An 18,888-nucleotide genomic window follows, 5' to 3' on the forward strand; every position below is an offset into this window, starting at 1 on the left:
GGACGTAAAAGTCAGTCTGACAGTGTATATGATGTCATCCATTACAATGGTCATAACCTTACAAATGCCCCTAACAGCTCATAGACAGATTCATCTGCGTGTTTTGCAGTCAAGGAGAAGATGAAGTGCGCTCTGACTTTGACTCTATTCTGGGAATTAAACTGGTGCAAAGGCAGATCAGTACCCCAGAGGAACACCCAGTCATTCAGAGGATGTCTCCTGACTTAAAAATAGTAGCAAACATAATTAATATCTCCCTTTGGTCCACCCACTACAAACAAACACAAACTAAAATAATGTATTACATGTACAAAAGGTTGCGGCACAATTAAAAGTATCCCGCCAAAAAACGGAGAGAGAGTGAAGGAAAAGGCAGAGCGCCTGAGCCAAGAAAATGCTGGCCGTGCCTTCCCCAGTGGAGTCTTTAGCGGGGATTCATCAAAGGTGACGGGGCCGGGAGAAAACAAGCCTTTCAGACCCTCTATGACGGATGGCGGTCCCCGAATACACCCATTCTTCAGATCAATCTGTGGTTAACTCAGGGTTTAAAACAACAACACGGGCTGTGTGGAGGAAGGGTAATGGTCAATACTGCCTGTGACCCTTAACAAGAAATACACAAGATGTTAACTTTCTACAGGGAGATGCGTTAGCGGAAATTTGAGAAGGCTTTTGTTTCAGCCAGAGGGATGTGTGATAAACTGCACAGACATGTGACCTGGCGTGAAACAAGACATGAAAAACGTACTTACTTTTTCCATTTTAATAAACATCGGTATTCATGCTACTGTGTCTGAAACAGACAGTTTGTTGAGCTGCTTTTTTTTAAAGCAACATGATTATAAATAATAAGTTATCAGTTTTAAAATGGCTTTGATATGAGGACCAAAACAGCCCGCAAAAAAGAGTAACAGGTGTGATTTTCATGTGCTGAGAGCAGCATAAAAAAGGGCCCAGTCCTTCACTTTTCTGTGTGGGCATGGAAACAAACATGATAACGCAGCAAACAGCAGTGTGTTGTAACGTTTCATCATTTCCCCTATCTGCCGGTGGCCTCTAGGAAATGGTTACAATTTCAAACAAAACACAGGCAGAACAATATTCCTGTGTTCCCTCGCTACTTTCTCAGAGCTCTGTTTGGAAGTTTGAGACAGCCAGGCTTCTGCTCTTTGAGATAACAAAGACGCACTGGTGCTTATCGCTCAGGGCTTTATACAGTAAAGGATACATTTGGAAACATTAATATAATATATGAAGTTAATTATTCCTGTTGAGGTCTGAATCAAACTCGGCTTCACACAGTGCGGTCATTGTTCCTCTGCCCGACTTGAAAAACAACAATCGTCAGCTTTTAATTCGCTCTCACATCTTCAAAGTGGTGCATATCAGACGTGAGATAAGAGCCGGAGAAGACAGATCTGTGGGAGAGCGGGCATCTCCATGCTTCATGTGTCAGACACAACACTGCTCCAGTGATCCTTCACACACACGGTCTCTTTCTCTTCTTCTTCTTGTTGTTGATGATCACCTTCAACCTCTATCACCAAACCAAAGATTCCTCCCTCTGCCGTATTTATATACAATCAAAGCTGGACGCTCCTGGATTAAGTCCAAGAGGAAATAATTAAAACCAAAGAATATAAACAGTGAGATCAAACTGCAGAACAACGCCACACTGAGTCATTAAAGGAGAGGGGTGCCGATAATCCAAATCTTTGATATTGTCAACAAATCCAAAGAAAAGACAGAAACTAACCATTTGTAATTCTGTCTTTCCGTATCTTTTGACTTCCCAGATTATCTGGGATTCCTACTAACTGTAAAAACAAATATATACTTGATTAAACCCTTTTTAATAAAGCTAATTAATTTGCTAAAACAGCTCACACAGCTGTTGTTTTTAGCAAATGATACAAAACAGAAGTATTTGTCAGGGACTATTTTTAGCTGCGGATTAAGATACATTTCTGCGCTAGTAGGTCTTTACTACAGCAATAAATTCTGTGATAGTTGAACAAATCCAAAACATTCGTTTGTCTGTTTTGACTTCCCCAGTTTATCTGTGGAACGCCGAAGCTGGGGTCACGTGGGTGACATGGCTGGGGCTCTGTTTTGGACAACAATGGCAAAAGCTGTAAAAAAAATATTTAGAAAAAAAGTAGAATTGATTTTTTAAAAATTGGGCCTTTTATGCCTCTATTAAGAGAGAGAGATGATACACAGTGATTGGTGTCCGAAACAGGGGAAGAGATAGGAGGGATGGCACACTGCAAAGGGTCAAGGGTGTGAGTCGAACACGGGGCCACCACATCGAGATCTGTGGCCACTGTGTATATGGGACGATCGATTTAAGTGCTGAAGCCCCCGACGCCCACACTTTAATAGGGTTCGTTGAAAGTAAGAAAAATATAGAAAACTTTATACTGTAGCAACGACGTATCATGCCTTGTTTCCCATCATGCCTTGTGCTGGACTAAATGTTTAGTTTGATGACTATGATGTTACTGTTACTTAAAGATTTTGTTGGGGATGTGTGTATTTAGAGGATGTTGGTTTATGTGATTTAATGCCATTTTGTTTTAGTCTGTAGTTTAAACCATAACTGAGGGGACTGTTGCATTTCATGACCTCCAGCTCTACTTGCAGTGTGTTTCTAAGTTCACTGTCCCCTGCACTTTCTGTGATTCTGGGCTTCACTCTGTGGAGACATTATTCATTTCCTGTTCCATCAATTCTTTACTCAGATATAGATTTGAGAGCAACTAAAAAATATGATTACAAGTGAGCATGTCAGTGTTTGGAATTACAGCTCTTTAAAGGGAGCTGGTTATTATGGTTCCTTTCCAAGAGTTCTCATCGTTCGTTGGTCAGACTTGCGAACATGCCTGCGCTACGTTGTCCCGTGTCAACACACTCCTATATTTAAAATTCTGCGCAATTAAAGGAAACAGCAGAATTATGTAGGAACAATTAATCAACGTCACTGATTTGTCAATAATTTATGATACAACTCTGTATGACCTCACAGATGTCACCAAAAAACAAACTTGGCGGAGGGTTATAATGTTGCTCACCGTCGGCACTATGTTGTGGTGACATGATTCCGCTGCATGTGACCTAGTATATCGGAGCTGCAGTTGAAAAAAGCTGCCTGTGGTAATTCAGCATATAGGGGAGTGGATCTCGGACGGGCAGTGAAATTTGGGCACAACTATAAAAAGAACGGCTCTCGACTCCCGTCGTCCGAAGAGCCGTTCAAAAGAATCGGATCGTTCGCGAACGTCACAGCACTAGAGCACATATTATTATCAGTGTGACTTTCTAAAAAATAAAATTGCTGTTGATTGTAAATCTCATGGACTCAGCTGTTAATTTAATTGTTGATATATAGTCATTTCCTAAAGAGAAAGTTGGAGGTCTTCGCTGAAGAATTTTGACTAATAAATTGATGGCAGGCTGAAGACACACAGTCATCATCACAGCTCGAGTAAAAAGACCCTGTGCGATGACTAAACATTTTCCTGACAAGCAAAAAGTTTAAATTCTGAGGAACTGTTCCTTTTATTTGTTATTTAAAGGAACCACATTACACATGTCAGTGACACTCTTATTGGATTAAGCTGAACAACCTCATGAACAACCTCTGTCTCATCCTCAGCAGGTGCCCGTGTGTCAGCACCAAGGCCGGCCTTTATCAGCTCCTTACAGTAAACCACAGCTTCTTCCATGCTGTCACACCCTCACAGCTGTGGCTGGGGCGTAAACAGTCATCAGAAAACATCTCGAGATATCTGTAGCGGTAAATGTCTGTTGTCACACCCTGGAGTCTCATTTCTCAGGCTAGAGAGCAAATGTTTACGGGATGACTCGGAGGCACAGTATGTGCACAATGATGGGAAAATATAAAAATTACCACAATCGGCACAGTGTGTCAACTCTGACGCGTGTGTTTAGGGAAATGCCGCTTTTTTGCAACTTTCTCCTTCTCAGGAAGAGAAAAGGGTTAGTACTGAAATGCAGCAGATGGCTGAAAGTAATGGGATTGCTTTGCAAACACATTTTAAACTATACCTCTCGACGCAAGTTATCATTTTGTGGATTAAAATAAAATTGAAAAAACCTATAGTAGATCTTTTGTGAAAGAAAAATACAGTAGTCCCCTGCATGAGCAATAAAATGTCTCAATCAGAGAGTTGAATGGTTGTCTGTTGTCTGTCTTCAGCATCATATTAATCAGCACAACCGGAAAACTCGGAATGATATCTCGGAAGCACAGGGTCACACAGTTAAACGTGCTTCTTATTATGATTTCTGAGCTCTGGCGTGTCTCTCCTTCAGCCAAATATTGTGCAATATATCCCCAATTGAAACAAATTTGATACTCTGCATGAATGTACCTTTTAAACTCTTATTGCCCCTCCTAGCCGCCCGTGAGTGTGCCTAATATAAACACACTCTGATGACAAGAGAGCGCTCCATTATTAGTGACTCGATCTATCCAGACAGGAACGTCAGAATTCCTGGAAGACTTTTGCTTTTCTTTTCTTTTCTTTTTTTTTCTGCTGCTGCCATTAGGTTGAAACAGAGCACACACATTCCACATAGCGGGATTAACGACCTCAGATAGCTCAACACCACCAATGCGCGCTCGCTTTGATTGATTAGTGCGGTGGTCAGTGATGGAGCTGGTCATGCAGTGATATGGAAAGATAACAGGGGTATTTCACGTACCAACCTTTACTGTACAGAACAACCGAGTCAGACACATCTTAGAGGTAGACACAAGAACTATAAAGTTCTTATTTAATGAATAAAAGAAATAGTAATTACATTTCTCTGTGTTGGAGGTGTGCAGCTGTGCTGTGTGATTGATTGATTATCTGTTAAGGAGATAAGTGATCACAGGGATTGAACAGCTATCTGGCTTTAAGATAAGTTGTTTGCACACACACACATACACACCAAACACACACAAACATGCACGTGGCTAGGACAGAGGCATTTTCACAAAGCATAATGAATTAACTTTATGTTACTAAGCTGCATGAATTATCTTCTGTCCACTTGGTGGAAAGAAACGCCTAAAGATGCACCGCTACAACACAACGCTGGCTAATGAAGTTGGGTCTAAAGACTTCCTGACATACCTGTATAAGAGCAATATTCAGTCTCCTTTTAGCTCTGGTTTTGGTTTCGACCAAGTCCTGAGGAAACTACTGGGTCTTTCATTTGCTCCCCACTCTGTTCACCACTAAATCTAAACGTCTGTCTGCCCTTTGGCACAGTACAACAGGTTTATATGAGCTGCCAACATACTAAGAGGTCAGCTCATGCCCAACCACAGTGAATTTGCAAACCAAAAAACAAGTCACTCCTGAATACTGTTCTTTCAATGGTATACTGTATGTCCACGTTAAGCCTGTATCCCAGAACTACACTTACCACCAAAGTAACTGTCAACTGACTCTTATTTTACTGTTTGCAGGATAAATGGATACATAGAGATAATTGTACACTATAGAAGCTGGTGTGGGGCAGCGTGTAGACACACACAAAGTAGCAGTCATGGAGCTAGTTGAGTTGGTGGAGCCAAATGAATGATTAAGTAAACAAAGGCCAATAATCTGCTGTTCTTAATAAACACAAGGGAGTGCTGTTATACTGAATATCAGGACGTCTGTCATTTTCTTCTTCTCCTGTGACCAAATCACAGCCATGCTAATATTAAGCACAACAGCACTCCCTCTCATGTAATACTGCTTAATTGCTGGTTCCCCAAGATCTAGATGATGCTATAAAACTCCTTGTTTTGTCCAACCGACAGAAGCTATTTTTTGATTTAACTGATTCATAAACTGCTTGTTTACGCCTTATGGCTTTATTTCAAGTGAAATAAGGTACAATGGAATTGGTACCATGAAGTTCCAAATGAAAGTGGATAATAAGTCAAGGTCAAAAGCAGTGATGGCTCCTGTTCTAATGTGCCTAAACATAAATGTATATGTGATAATGTAGCACAAGGCATAAACAGAGAGATAACTAGCACGCACTGTGACTATATCTCTGCTGCCTGGACAATAAAAAGTCCATCAGAGAGCCCTGTGGGATTTTGCCTGCCTTGAACCATTGTGTAGTCTTGTGTTCACCTCTGTCTAATACCATTACTTTGTTTGTTTATTTGTTTCTTGTATCTGTTCGTACGTGTGTGTGGGGAGGGCGGGTCAGCTTATAAGTAATTAACAAGCAATTTACTCCACCCAGGGAAGCAGGGAAGTTACTCATGCGATGCTCCCTGACAAGGTCACTGGCTGATAGATGAGCCTGAGCAAGGGGATTTTTCAGAGATTGTGAAGGCAGGCAGAACTGTGGGAACCAGACAATTAGTGGGTGGAAGGTGGGCAGCCATGTTGGATGATGACCATGAGACTAGCTTACACGGATACTCACCACTTGGCGGGCTGACAGGGAGAAAACAGACACCTGGGCTCAACGAACTCTTAACACACAGTCATTTATCTTTGAGGAGGCTGAGCGGGCAGTCTGCCAACCGTTTAGGAAGAGCATGTGCTATTTCAAATCAAACAAATATGGATGAGGTCAATAAAGACTAATGATATACATAAATATTACAAACACACCCATACAAATTCTGGAGCTTATTGTACATTCAAGCAAATATAAACGTGGAATCAATGACCAAAACACACATTCACCAAAAACATTACATATGCCTATGCCTATAAACATAAGATTTAAAACAAGCATCAACATTTCCCAAAAACCTAGGAAAGTATTTTAATGGTGTCAAATAAATAATATATATTAATATTAAAATATATTCAAGTGGAAAAAAAACACAACTTCCCTCAATTTCAATTTACAGCATTTAAAACAGATGTTCAGCACGCAGAGATAAAAGTGTGTTGCAACAAGGCTATTAAAAACAGAGAATTGGATTCAACACAGAATATCAACTTTCCCTGAAAACATAAGATAAAATGATTTATCTTTAGCAATATCTGAAATGATTTCACAACCTCGAGGGAAGGTGTGATTTCAAGATGCTGACTGTCTGACAGGCACTGATTTGCAAATACTCTTCAATTGAATTCTGCACACACGCACCGACTACAAACGCCCAATCAGACATCAGACAAACATTAGCAATGCTGCTGGATAATATCTTGTGCTATTTTCACGACCTTCGGCCGTGACTACTATGAACCAAACTTATCAGACACTGTACCACCATGTGCCAAATCACTTCTCCAAGCACCACTTCCCACACCAGACACTCATGATGTAACAATGAAAAGCTGCCTCGCCAATTATAATACATCATTACAGCGAGATGAACAAGCCTGTTTTTGGAATAGTCTTGGTATGACAGGTGTAAGCGCAGTCAGAATAAGCTGCATTGTCATGTCCATGTATGTCACTTGCCTCTTGACTGTGTTTCGGAGCTTGTAGCCTTTTATTCCATTTGTTCTGCTTTAATTTATGACTTAAGAGTCCGACTCCTACGGCTTTAAGCATGACTTTAATGTTACTAGTTTATACTACTGTATTGTCGATTGTCATGTCATGTCTACCCAACCTGGCTAAGCACCAGCAAATTAATTTATATTAATATTTTAGTGATTATCAACATAATAGCAATGTAATAATAATCATATGTAATCAGAGAGAGCCAGTATCCTTAGGGGAACCGTTTTGGGTTTTTTTAAAGAAAAGGGCAAAGAAAAATATAAAGAATATCTGTTAAAGGGGTAAACTAAACAAGTTATTGTTTACTTTGGACATAAAGGTTAATAAGGTGACACACAAATTAAAAAACTGAAGTTCGACTATTGTTTAGGAAATGTTTGAAATGTTTTTTTTTGTATGAAACGTTTGGAACTTTTATTTTATTTTATCACCTAAACCTAGGTGTAATAAATGTAATCACCAAAATACATTTATATTTATATATTTATATAAATGTAACTTCTATGTGTTTGGTTTTTTATTTGGAGGTGCGTTCATACAGACCGAAATACACAATAAGTACTATTGTTTTAACTAGCAATACTAGGCTGTCTACAAACGACGGTTGTGTGTAACAACACAAAATGAAGTAAAGGACTTGGGTCAATTAGAGTGCACTTGTTATGCCCTTTCAGCAAGGCTCTTGCATACCACAAAGCTCACGTACCATCAGGGTTACACATACCACAGTTTGGGAATCACCGATATAAACTATTAAGCATCATAACACACTGTGGCATTTTAAAGACCCTTTAAATACGACAATAACAAAATCTAATGCACCTGGAGCTTCAAAGCCTCCAAAACTCTTATTGTGGACTTGAAATACACCAGGCACTTGACACCAGCTGTTAATCAGATAATGAAAGCCTCGCAGTTACACAAGCGCACTTGTGTAGAAGCGGCTATAAATTCTTTGCCATGACAGCATGCGAGGGCAGGGAGAGAGTGAGGGTTGGATTTGGTACCAGGCACTTGCCTTCCCAACTGAATGACGCATCATACGAGCATTATGGTGCAACACTCCATCAGACATTTCCCCTCAGCACACTATTTTAAGGTATCTATCCAGTTGAATGCCACAAAGTTCAGTTCCTGTTAAGAGAAATATGTGACAAGCAGACTTTCGGGGAATTATGAAATGGCATGATGAGTCTCCGTAGCCTATGAATCCTCTAGAACACACATATTTTTGTGACAGATGAACTGTGAGCTGCAGTTCAGGTTGGAAATGGAAAACACTCCTCGGGGACACAGCCTACTCAACATTTTAATGTAGTAACCTGACCACATAGTTTTAGGGTGAACTCCTGCTCCACTTACCCTCTTCACCTCACTCACCTCAATCACCGAGTGGCCTGCCATGGTAACAATACACAGGGTCCCACCTGGTACAGAGGCCCAACAAGCACACCCATAGGTCAGCGGGTTTGAGGTGGAAAAGTGTTGCCCTCTGACACTGACGGTGTTTCCGGGTTGGAGAGCTCCACTGGGCCCGGCCTGCCATGGTGGTCCACGCAGATGGACTGTAGCTCAATCAGATAACCTCTCCTGGGGATCAGGTTCATCTCTCTAACTCTCATCCAAGACATCCAGGGTTAATCTCCCACAGAGGAGATTGATACCTGGATAAGAAATCATGAAAAATGAGGATTAGGTGGTGGAAGTGAAAGTGACTAATATAATTTAGGAGGTTGTCTGACCTCTAAAGGAAGGGGTCGCACAAGCTGAAGCTATGGAGCACTCTGTAGGTAGGGCTTTCTCACTCCATCTGGAAATACACCACTTAAAGTCCAATCATTAATGTGCATAATGTTGGTACATCATTTTACAATGAAACAACATACTATATAACAGTAACAATCTACGGAGAGAGAGGGACTTATCATCTATCATGAGACTACTTTCAACCGAACGTTCCAGGCTCTGTTAATGTACCTTTAAGAGCGTGACCCGGAAGAGCAACAGCGTCACCGGTACTCGTTCAACATTTCTTTTCCGCTCAGGTCTTGCTGTGGTGAGAGCGTGGATTTCATCATCTGGGCTCACAAAATCACCCAAAATGAGCGTCCCAGCGTTTATCGACATTACGGAAGAAGACCAGGTACGACTCAAGTCTTTAAATGCTCATTTAGCACTGTTACACTGGCGGATGAGTCGATGAATGGAAACTATACAACCAGATAACTTAGCATGCTAGCTAGCTAACATGCTAACCGTCTTTAGCTGCTGACAGGTACGTGCTTACTGTTAGCTGCACGCTGAATATGTCACATGTGGAAGCGATTTGTAAGTAATTACACATCAAACATACCACTTAGACGACTTTGTTGGTGTGAGCTATATTAAGCTAAATCTATTCACCACTAATACTTTACAAATGACTTGAAAGTTCTTATGTTAGGCTAGCAAAGAATGCTAGCTGCCTAGCAGACATCTAAATAAACAAAGAAATAAAATACAACAAGCCACCCAAAGCATCCTGCTTGCTATATAAATTAAGCTGGTATCCCAATTTAGCCTCAGTTTGAAAAACAAAACAAAAAATGGTTTACATTTCCCTTACTGTGTGTTAAATCAAAAATACAGAGTGGTAAATAAATACAAGAATATTATGATATTTTTGACATTGTCTACACACTGCTACATAAATAGCTTAGTACTACTCTTTCTGTTTTATGTATAATTTTAACTGCTGATACTAATCATATTTCTGTTGAACGTTTCAGGCATCAGAGCTGAGAGCCTACATCAAGTCCAAGGGAGCTGAAATATCAGAGGAGAACTCTGAAGGTGGACTTCATGTAGACCTCGCTCAGATCATCGAGGCATGTGATGTGTGCCTCAAGGACGATGATAAAGGTAGGTGATGATGAAGAACACCACTACATTTAATCTATGATCACTAGTTTAGAAAATTTACAAACAGAAGAGGGCTTTTTATAAGTAGATATTTCTAATTGTTTTACTAGAAAAAGCTTTGGTGTTGGTGTTGTTTTAAGTATCCCTGTAAGCTATGCCATTGATCCAGTATGCACATCTCCAGGACCATGGACCTGGCTCACCTAAATTAAATGCTGTTTAATGATGTCGGCCATGAATAAGTGTCAATATTTCATGCAACTGATCTTGAAAATGCTTCTGAATGGATATCAATTTCTCTGTGTGTTTTTCTGTAGATGTGGAGAGTGTGATGAACAGCATCGTGTCTCTGCTGTTGATCCTGGAGACAGAGAAGCAAGAGGCCCTCATTGAAAGTCTCTGTGAGAAACTGGTGAAGTTCCGTGAAGGAGAGAGACCCTCCCTCAGGATGCAGCTGTGAGTTCCTTTTTTTCGCTAATATATGTTCACAGGAGTGCCTCTTTTAAACATTTTTTATAATATTTGACCAAGTACACAGTCCACATACATGGAGAGAAAACAGGCCATGTTTTAGGTTAGTCAAGATTGTTGGTCTTTTGGACTTTAAATCAAGATATTGTTTGTAGGGCTTTCAAAATAATACGTTCAGTATGATTAATGAATCAAAACCATTAAAGCAGACCCCATGCGTCACTGAACAAACAGCAGCTTTGATGGAAGCAGATGACGAAATGTTGCATGGCTTTAATTGTAAGTTTTTTAGTGCATCAGAGAGAACGACGCCATCCCCAATTAATGAGCACGTGATCAATCTCTCGTTGTGTATTTGTTGCAAGAGGGGATTACACACATGTTCTGCAGAGAAACAAACACACCTACTGAGAGAGAGACGTCCACTGTTACCATTCTTCTGTAAATGCATTGATTAAGGTGTAACACTTTGTATTTGATAGTTTTAAATGCTACACCATCACCAACAAACCTCCTCCACATGTGGCTCGCCTGCTGTGAAAACTGAATCGTGTGTAAAAATAAAAATCATTATGCAAATTTTGGGTGGAATTTATGGAGCATACTGCGTAGGTGTGTGTGCAGTAAGAGCAGAGGTGTGGGTGTGTTTGTGACAAAGAGAACTGATGGGAGCAGACTTAAAGTTGTTTGTGAATGACCAGTACAAAAAGATGGAGAAAACAATTAAACTGAAGAAACAAGAAAAATAAACTCATAATAGAATAATGCAGACTGAGTAAGTCTACCTGTGATGCAATGCTGAAACAAAAATTATTTTATATATGCGACTAATTTACATTAATGAATCACAGAGCCTGTAAGTATTTAGAAAAAAATTTTAATATCGCTTGATAGCCCTAATTCAAAATGTTGCGGAGTGACACAAAACCTACATCTGCTAAAATTTGTGTTCAAACGCATATTTCTGTAATGTTTTATGTTACAGGCTGAGTAACCTGTTCCATGGCATGGATGAGAACACTCCAGTGAGATACACCGTCTTCTGTGGCCTCATCAAGGTGGCAGCAACTTGTAACGCCATCGCCTTCATCCCCACTGACCTTGATCAGGTATCTACGCACCATGATTTACCTGGAATAACACAAGCAGTCAGATATTGTGCATTATTTGCCTTAAACTACAGAGACAGCAAGAAGGATCTGTCTTATTTCTACTGGCTGCATTATTTTCTTCTGCAGTAGATTAAATCTACCTCTCTCTGCTGCTTATCAGGTGCGAAAGTGGATTATCGACTGGAACCTGAACACAGAGAAGAAGCACACACTCTTGAGGCTGGTATATGAAGCATTGGTTGACTGCAAAAAAAGGTAACTACACATTGGGTCAGTTTAATACGGACAGAAAAATAATATAACTTGATTTCATGCATATACGTACCTCTAAACCTAAGACTGTGCAAGATTCTGTGTTATTGTTTGAGGAAATGATCTCGGTACAAGGGACACTTTTCAACAATGCATATACTTATTTCACAGTGAGCCTGCAGCAAAAGTGATGGTGGAGCTGCTGGGGAGTTACACAGAAGACAATGCTTCACAAGCACGTGTTGATGCCCACAGGTAAACTTGGAGACCACGTTTAACATTTTATCACCAAGCCTTAATAAAATGTATGTCCTTCAAACATGTGCGATATTTGTCTCTTTCCTTTTAAGGTGTATCGTGCGTGCTCTAAAAGACCCCAACACCTTCCTGATCGATCACCTGCTCACCCTGAAACCTGTCCGCTTCCTGGAGGGAGAACTCATCCATGATGTGAGTAACGTTGTAAGATTTTTTTCTAGGAAAATTTAGCCCAATAACTGGAGTCATGTCAATTTATTAAACCTAAATATCCTGAAAATGTGAGTTTTCCAAAGCCCACAAAATAGATTTAAAACATTTCTATCAAGAGCATGACTGCTCTGTCATCTTGTACCTCTAGAATGGCCTCTTACGTAACACAGTTGGAATTTAAACACATAGTGATGTAAAACCTCTTGACTGTGTTTTTCAGATGCATATTTGATGCTAAGTGTCGATGACAGCTTAAACAAGCACAACCCAATATTTTAATTGCTGACCAGTCAATGGTTCATAAAGATTGAATGGTGAACAGCAGGAATGTTTGTACATTACCAGCTGAACGGGTTGAGACAATGAAAACATATTTTTAATAGGGTGTGTGCACAGTGTCATTAAAGAGATTTCACGGGTCAACGGCCAGGCCTTTGTGAAGACACTAATAGTTTAGCCCTAATGTTTATCAAGGACAAAATTTCTGCATTGGAGCCAATGTGATGTTTATTCCATTTATCTGTGTCTTAAATGTAATTGGGACATGATTATCCTCTCGGCCTGCTTAGGTGCAAAGTTGACCTGACTGTGTTTCTAATCTTATGATGTCCTTTCCCCATCCTTCTAATTCTCTTTTACAGCTATTAACCATCTTCGTGAGCGCAAAGCTAGCAGCATACGTAAAGTTTTACCAGAATAACAAAGACTTCATTGATTCTCTTGGTAAGTAGACATAACATGAGAGGTTGGTTACTTCAGTTCTGCACAAACACAAATGCACACACTGAATGTTTGAGAAGTACACAGGTTAATATACAAGACAAAATCTACAGTACTGCACTAGTCTTAATAACTTTAACCACCAATAATTAGAAATGTTGTTGGCCAGTGATAAAATGTAAGTCAGCTCTTTCTAATATTTATAAATCACTATTCTGACATTGTTAGTGCTTGATCCCTGCTTTGTAAGAGAAGGTGATGCTTCTTTAAGCTTGCAACAAGGGTGTATCATTTTTTCAGTAGTTAAAGGGCCAGTTCGCCAATTTTCAACCTCAGTCCTATCATGCTATTCTGGGGAGCTAATGCCTTTATGGTAGGAAATAAAATGTAATGCAAGTAAAATGTCTGGCAGAGGCCAGGGAGCTCGCTAAACTACACTTCCTCAATCTAGGACGCCCACCTCCGATGTCATGTCTTGTTCAGAATCGTCAGATTTGAAATGTAGACTGCAGACCTGAAGATTTTTTTTAGATGACCCACTGGTGTATTCTCGTTGTATTTCGGATTCTGTACCGCTCTGACCCATTGCCTTCAGCGAAAACGGTAGTATTTCACTCTAGCGTCTCTCGCTGGGCCGTTACTTTCAGAGGGAGGGGCGCAATGCACGCTGGGTGTTGTAGGAATGTAGAATTGGTGAAACCACAAGCTGTTTGGACAACTTTCTCCGCAGCTATGGTGCCCATTTCAAATATTATTGCTTCTATCGATTACAGAGAACACCAGCTTTGACTGACAGTGGCTTTTTCCAGGGGCGAACTGCTCCTTTCAGAGTATTGTCTTTAGGAACTGGTGTTTCAGCTGTCTCAAACTGTAAGAACAGCATTATTATGCGTCATACAGCTCAAACAATCTGCTGTTTATACAATGGTGAGGGTTAAGTGGACAATGGTAAATCCTGTGGAGGGAAATGAAGCCTGGGATTTGAATATAATGACACATTTTATCCTAGAAAATTTTTTAAGTACACTTAAAAACCATCTGACACACCTTTTCCAATAAGAAACACAGCATCTCATATTTTGCAGTGTTCACTACATCAGGATTTCAAAACTCTTTTGTTGCGACGTACTGTGCTCTGTTGACACAGGACAGGAATGTGTGTGTGTCAGCACTGTGCCTCTTTCTCACTACTAAAGGCTCAGGTCCAATTACAAGCATGTGTAGGATGGACTCTCAAAACAGACAATGTGGAGTGATGTTTGTGTTAATGAGTAGATTCCCTGACTGCTTGTCCTAAATGTAGCAACAACTATCACAGGGAAACTCCCTGAGTGGAGAGTAATCGACTGTGACTGCTTTGTGCTTAATGATCCCTGCGTGTTGCTCTGCAGGCTTGTCTCACGAGCAGAACATGTCCAAGATGCGTCTGCTGACATTCATGGGCATGGCGGTGGAATTCAAGGAGATCTCCTTCGACACCATGCAACAGGAGCTGCAGATCGGAGCGGATGATGTTGAGGCTTTTGTCATTGACGGTACAAACACTCAAATTAATCTTGGCTCTCTGCCCATATGCTGTTCACAAACAACTCGCGGATGGTTAAAAAAAACAGGGTACTGATAAAACTTCTTGTACCAAAAATAGGATTTGTTTCCCTCTTTATGAAAACAATGCAATGTTGATTTTAGATGGCACAGACCCAAGAATAGCACTTCCAATGTTTTGTGACCAGGATTAGCTTCCTCCTTCAGTATCATTTCCATGTGCACACTCTTAAATTATTCTCGTGTCAGTGGTGTTTTTATTGCTTTCTGTCAGAGCCTTTGCTGCCTCTTCATTCCCTTCCTGTCTGCCTTTTCTTTGTAGCTGTTCGTACCAAGATGGTGTACTGCAAAATCGACCAGACACAGAGGAAAGTCGTTGTGAGGTAGGTTCTCTCATCAAACTGTCACATACATGGCTACATTCCAAATAAAGACCTGTATTAGTGGAAGCAAATGTAGTCTTGGTACCATTTCAGGCCGATTTACAAAAAAATTCTGTCCTTCCTTCTTAAAGGGCCAGTTCGCTAATTTTTAACCTCAGTCCTATAATGCTATTATGCTGAGCTAATGCCATTATGGTGGGAAAAAATGCAATTTGGCTCTGTGCCTTTGGAGGACGCTATCCACTTCTCCAATGGGCCCTGGTAAACCTCTGCCAGACTATGTAAAAAAACACCTCATCTGGCGGAGGCCAGGGAGCTCACTAAAATACACTTCCTCAATCTAGGACGCCCGCCTCCGATGTCACGTCTCGTTCAAAATCATCAGGTTTGAAACGTAGACTGCAGACCGGAAGATTTTTTAGACAGTCCACCGGTATATTCGGAATCTGTACCGCTCCGAGGCCATTGCCTGCAGTGAAATGATAGTATTTCTCTCCAGCGTCTCTCGCTGGGCCGTTCCTTTCAGAGGGAGGGGCGCAATGAACGCTGGGTGTTCACGAGCTGTTTGCACAACTTTCTCCACAGCTATGGCGCAAATTTCAAATATTATTGCTTCTATCGATTACAGAGAACACCAGCTTTGACTGACAGTGGCTTTTTCCAGGGGCCAATAGCTCCTTTAAAACTGTTCTTATGCTGCTAAAAGGTGATGTTCATCGTTAATGTAGTCTCCGCTGTATCAAGCGTACACTTCAGTGCGTGTGACTGAAGTTGGGACCTTTTTTTTTCTCTGTTTTTTTTTGTCTTCTCACTGGCATTTAAACTAAACTAAAGGGCTGAAATGCTTTGAATGGAAAACAAACTTCATATTCACATCCAGGAGGTTTACTTTGTTGTCTGTGTAGCCTCCGTTATCATCTTTTTGTTTGTTCTTATAATTCTTCATGCTAGGCCAAACTAGGCTGCAAAGACTAATTAATTAGTGTGTGGATAAGTTTGCATTCCTGAATCTGGCCAAAGCAATCTTGTCTCTCGTCAAGGTCATGAATGCTAAGAGTTTATTTGGTTCTTGTCTGTGGAAAAATGTAATCCGTGTAGAAACTCGGAAAAGCTTAAAGGTTCATAAATTCCCGTCAAGAAAATATTTTTTCTGCTCCTCTTTCAATTCACAGAACTGTTCTGTGATTTGATGTCTTGATACAGAATATAAAGCAATGTCATCTCTATATATTTTATTTCCTCAAAAATGTGAGACACGACTTTGGCCGGCATTTATTTTGTCAAGTTAACATTTTTTCTTCTCTGGTTTCCACTCATCAGCCACAGCACACACCGCACCTTTGGCAAGCAGCAGTGGCAGCAGCTGCACGACAGCCTCAGCGCCTGGAAGGCCAACCTAGCAAATGTCAAGACCAGTCTGCAAGCCCTCTCACCTTCTGCTTAACTCCAGCTTTACCCAACGTTTAGACTGCCTGACCCTCCATTATTTTCTGCTCTTCAACTAACGTGACTGAAACCATCAGTTTTTATATTCCTCCAATAAAAGATCATTGGAGATCACCTGTGATTGCTCCTTTTTTTTTGTTATATATAAAAGATTCATCTGGTTTTAAGTGATGCCATTAACACAGCAACATGCATAACACACAAGAAACTAAAGTGTGATTGACAACTTCACATTTTATGGCTCGATGAAAAGCCTTACCGTTAGTGGACAATGTATATACAGTGTAATCAGTCTTTTCAGACAAGCACCCCACTAGTTGCATTATCATCTTTTCACAGAGCCATACATTGACTTTAATGGGTGCTCTTCTTCCAGCGGCTCTCAACATCTGGTTTTGGTTAAAGGACAGCATGTCGGTATTAGATGAGCTGTGACTTAGGGTGAGAAATAGCCTGTAGTGAGAGGGTCGCTCGTCTGGGAACACATGAGAGGTGACAATAGGAAAGTGAACTTAAAGTGACCCTGTCTGCTGAGGTCAGAGCTGTAGCATCAACACTTTGAGCTTGTGGCGTGGGCTGAGTCACTGCCACTGCAAATTTGAAATTGTCCACCGGGCTAATGGATACAGTTCAGCTGAAGTCAGCGTGACTCACTGTCTCTTGATGTGTCTGAAAAACAAAGACTTCCAACGTCCACTTTTTTAAAGCTCACCTTGCCCATTGATGTCAACTAAAGTGCTATTTATCCCGAGAGAAATCTGTTCTCAGGCACCGGTCCAACATTACATTGTGAACTTTAATGATATATGGCCCAGGCATTAGGTGTAAAAGGGGTCTGTTGGAGTTCTCTCCCTCTGGGGCTGTGATGAAATCAGTACAAACTGACGAAGTGCAGGCTACTGACAATGAATCCCCACCCCCACCCCAAATACATGCTGCTTTTTCTATGACTAATAAAGCCACAGCTCAACCTGGTTACTGTTTATGTGACGTTTACCAAGTAATCTGATCACTTCAGACCCTGCCACTAAAATATTTTCGCTCAGATTAAATGGGCATTAGAGGTATACACTTATTGCTGCGGTTCGTTCTTTTTGCTATCATAGCTGAGGTCTGCACAGGCTCACTGCTCACTTCTGTCCGGTTGTCCACAGGGAGCATCATCTCCGACTCTTATCAGCGGGTGTAAATCACTAAACACATTCTCAGGAGCATAACCTCATCACAGCCACCCGTAAGGTAGAGCGTAGAGCAGATAGAAACGAATGTGATCGAGTTTAACAGAATGTTTGCAGTTATACATCTCTCAGCAAATGCATCCTTTCCTCTGCAAGCACAGGCGTCCCGGATACTTTTCTCATTGTGCACAGGGATGTCTCGTCTTCTTCTCTAATTTGTCTCAGTGGCTTTAAGAATCTGTCATGTAGATGGTCCGTCATGTGAGGCATCCCTCATCTGCACGCTGCAGTCGGTTTATCTGGTTCAAATGTCATGACCCTGTCTTATCATATGCAAATAGAGGAGGTTGTGCATTGTTCAGTGAAGAAAAGCAAATGAGCTGTTAGTCCAGTTGGTAGCCGCAGCTGATTAACAGGATACTTTTGCATATGCAGCTCAGGTTATCAGCAGATGTGCAAGGTAATTCCAGTATTATAATTTTGATTTACATAATATTTGACCAACTTCCATTTTCTGCTAGTTTATACTTCTACTCTGCTACATGTAAGAGAGTAAAGTGTTATACTTTTTAACACTACTACATTTTTTACAGATAATAGTTACTTTTCAGATTTACAATTTACGTAAAAACACATTTGAGCTTGTGGATTTCTTTTATCCAGTTGTTTCCAACCTTTTAAGCTGGTCACCACGAACAAAAACAATGTAATTGAATCCCTGGTCATGTTTTAGATGTCCATGACTTCCATCGAAGATTTCATAGATTGATAGATCTTTATCTGTCATTGTTATAGAAATAACGAAACTCAGTTTAGCAGCTCTTTGGCAGTAGCAGCACTGATGAAAACACAGCAATATTAAGACAAAACAAACACGCTAGAAAATGGCACAGTGATAATAAAACAACAGATGTATACAAC

At 40.6% G+C, this 18,888-nt stretch overlaps 1 protein-coding gene across 1 annotated transcript; it reads left to right on the top strand.

Moving 5' to 3' along the window:
* Positions 1-9,515: 9,515 nt before the first annotated feature.
* eif3m (eukaryotic translation initiation factor 3, subunit M) lies at positions 9,516-16,903 on the top strand. Its single transcript, XM_069657427.1, has 11 exons — positions 9,516-9,631; positions 10,257-10,389; positions 10,707-10,845; positions 11,846-11,969; positions 12,133-12,227; positions 12,396-12,479; positions 12,575-12,674; positions 13,337-13,418; positions 14,807-14,950; positions 15,283-15,343; positions 16,664-16,903. Exons 1-11 carry the CDS (start codon positions 9,590-9,592, stop codon positions 16,785-16,787), a joined length of 1,128 nt encoding a protein of 375 aa, XP_069513528.1. The 5' UTR covers positions 9,516-9,589; the 3' UTR covers positions 16,788-16,903.
* The last annotated feature ends 1,985 nt before the right edge of the window (positions 16,904-18,888 follow it).

Source organism: Semicossyphus pulcher, unplaced genomic scaffold, assembly GCF_022749685.1.
Source record: "Semicossyphus pulcher isolate SPU_LCO1_2020_fin unplaced genomic scaffold, fSemPul1.0.p SCAF_1, whole genome shotgun sequence".
NCBI lineage: Eukaryota > Metazoa > Chordata > Actinopteri > Labriformes > Labridae > Semicossyphus > Semicossyphus pulcher.

Coding starts and splice junctions, on each gene's coding strand:
- eif3m (XM_069657427.1), top strand. CDS start 9,590: ATGAGCGTCCCAGCGTTTATCGACATTACGGAAGAAGACCAG. Junction 10,390..10,706: donor CCTCAAGGACGATGATAAAG/GTAGGTGATGAT, acceptor GTTTTTCTGTAG/ATGTGGAGAGTGTGATGAAC. Junction 11,970..12,132: donor TCCCCACTGACCTTGATCAG/GTATCTACGCAC, acceptor GCTGCTTATCAG/GTGCGAAAGTGGATTATCGA.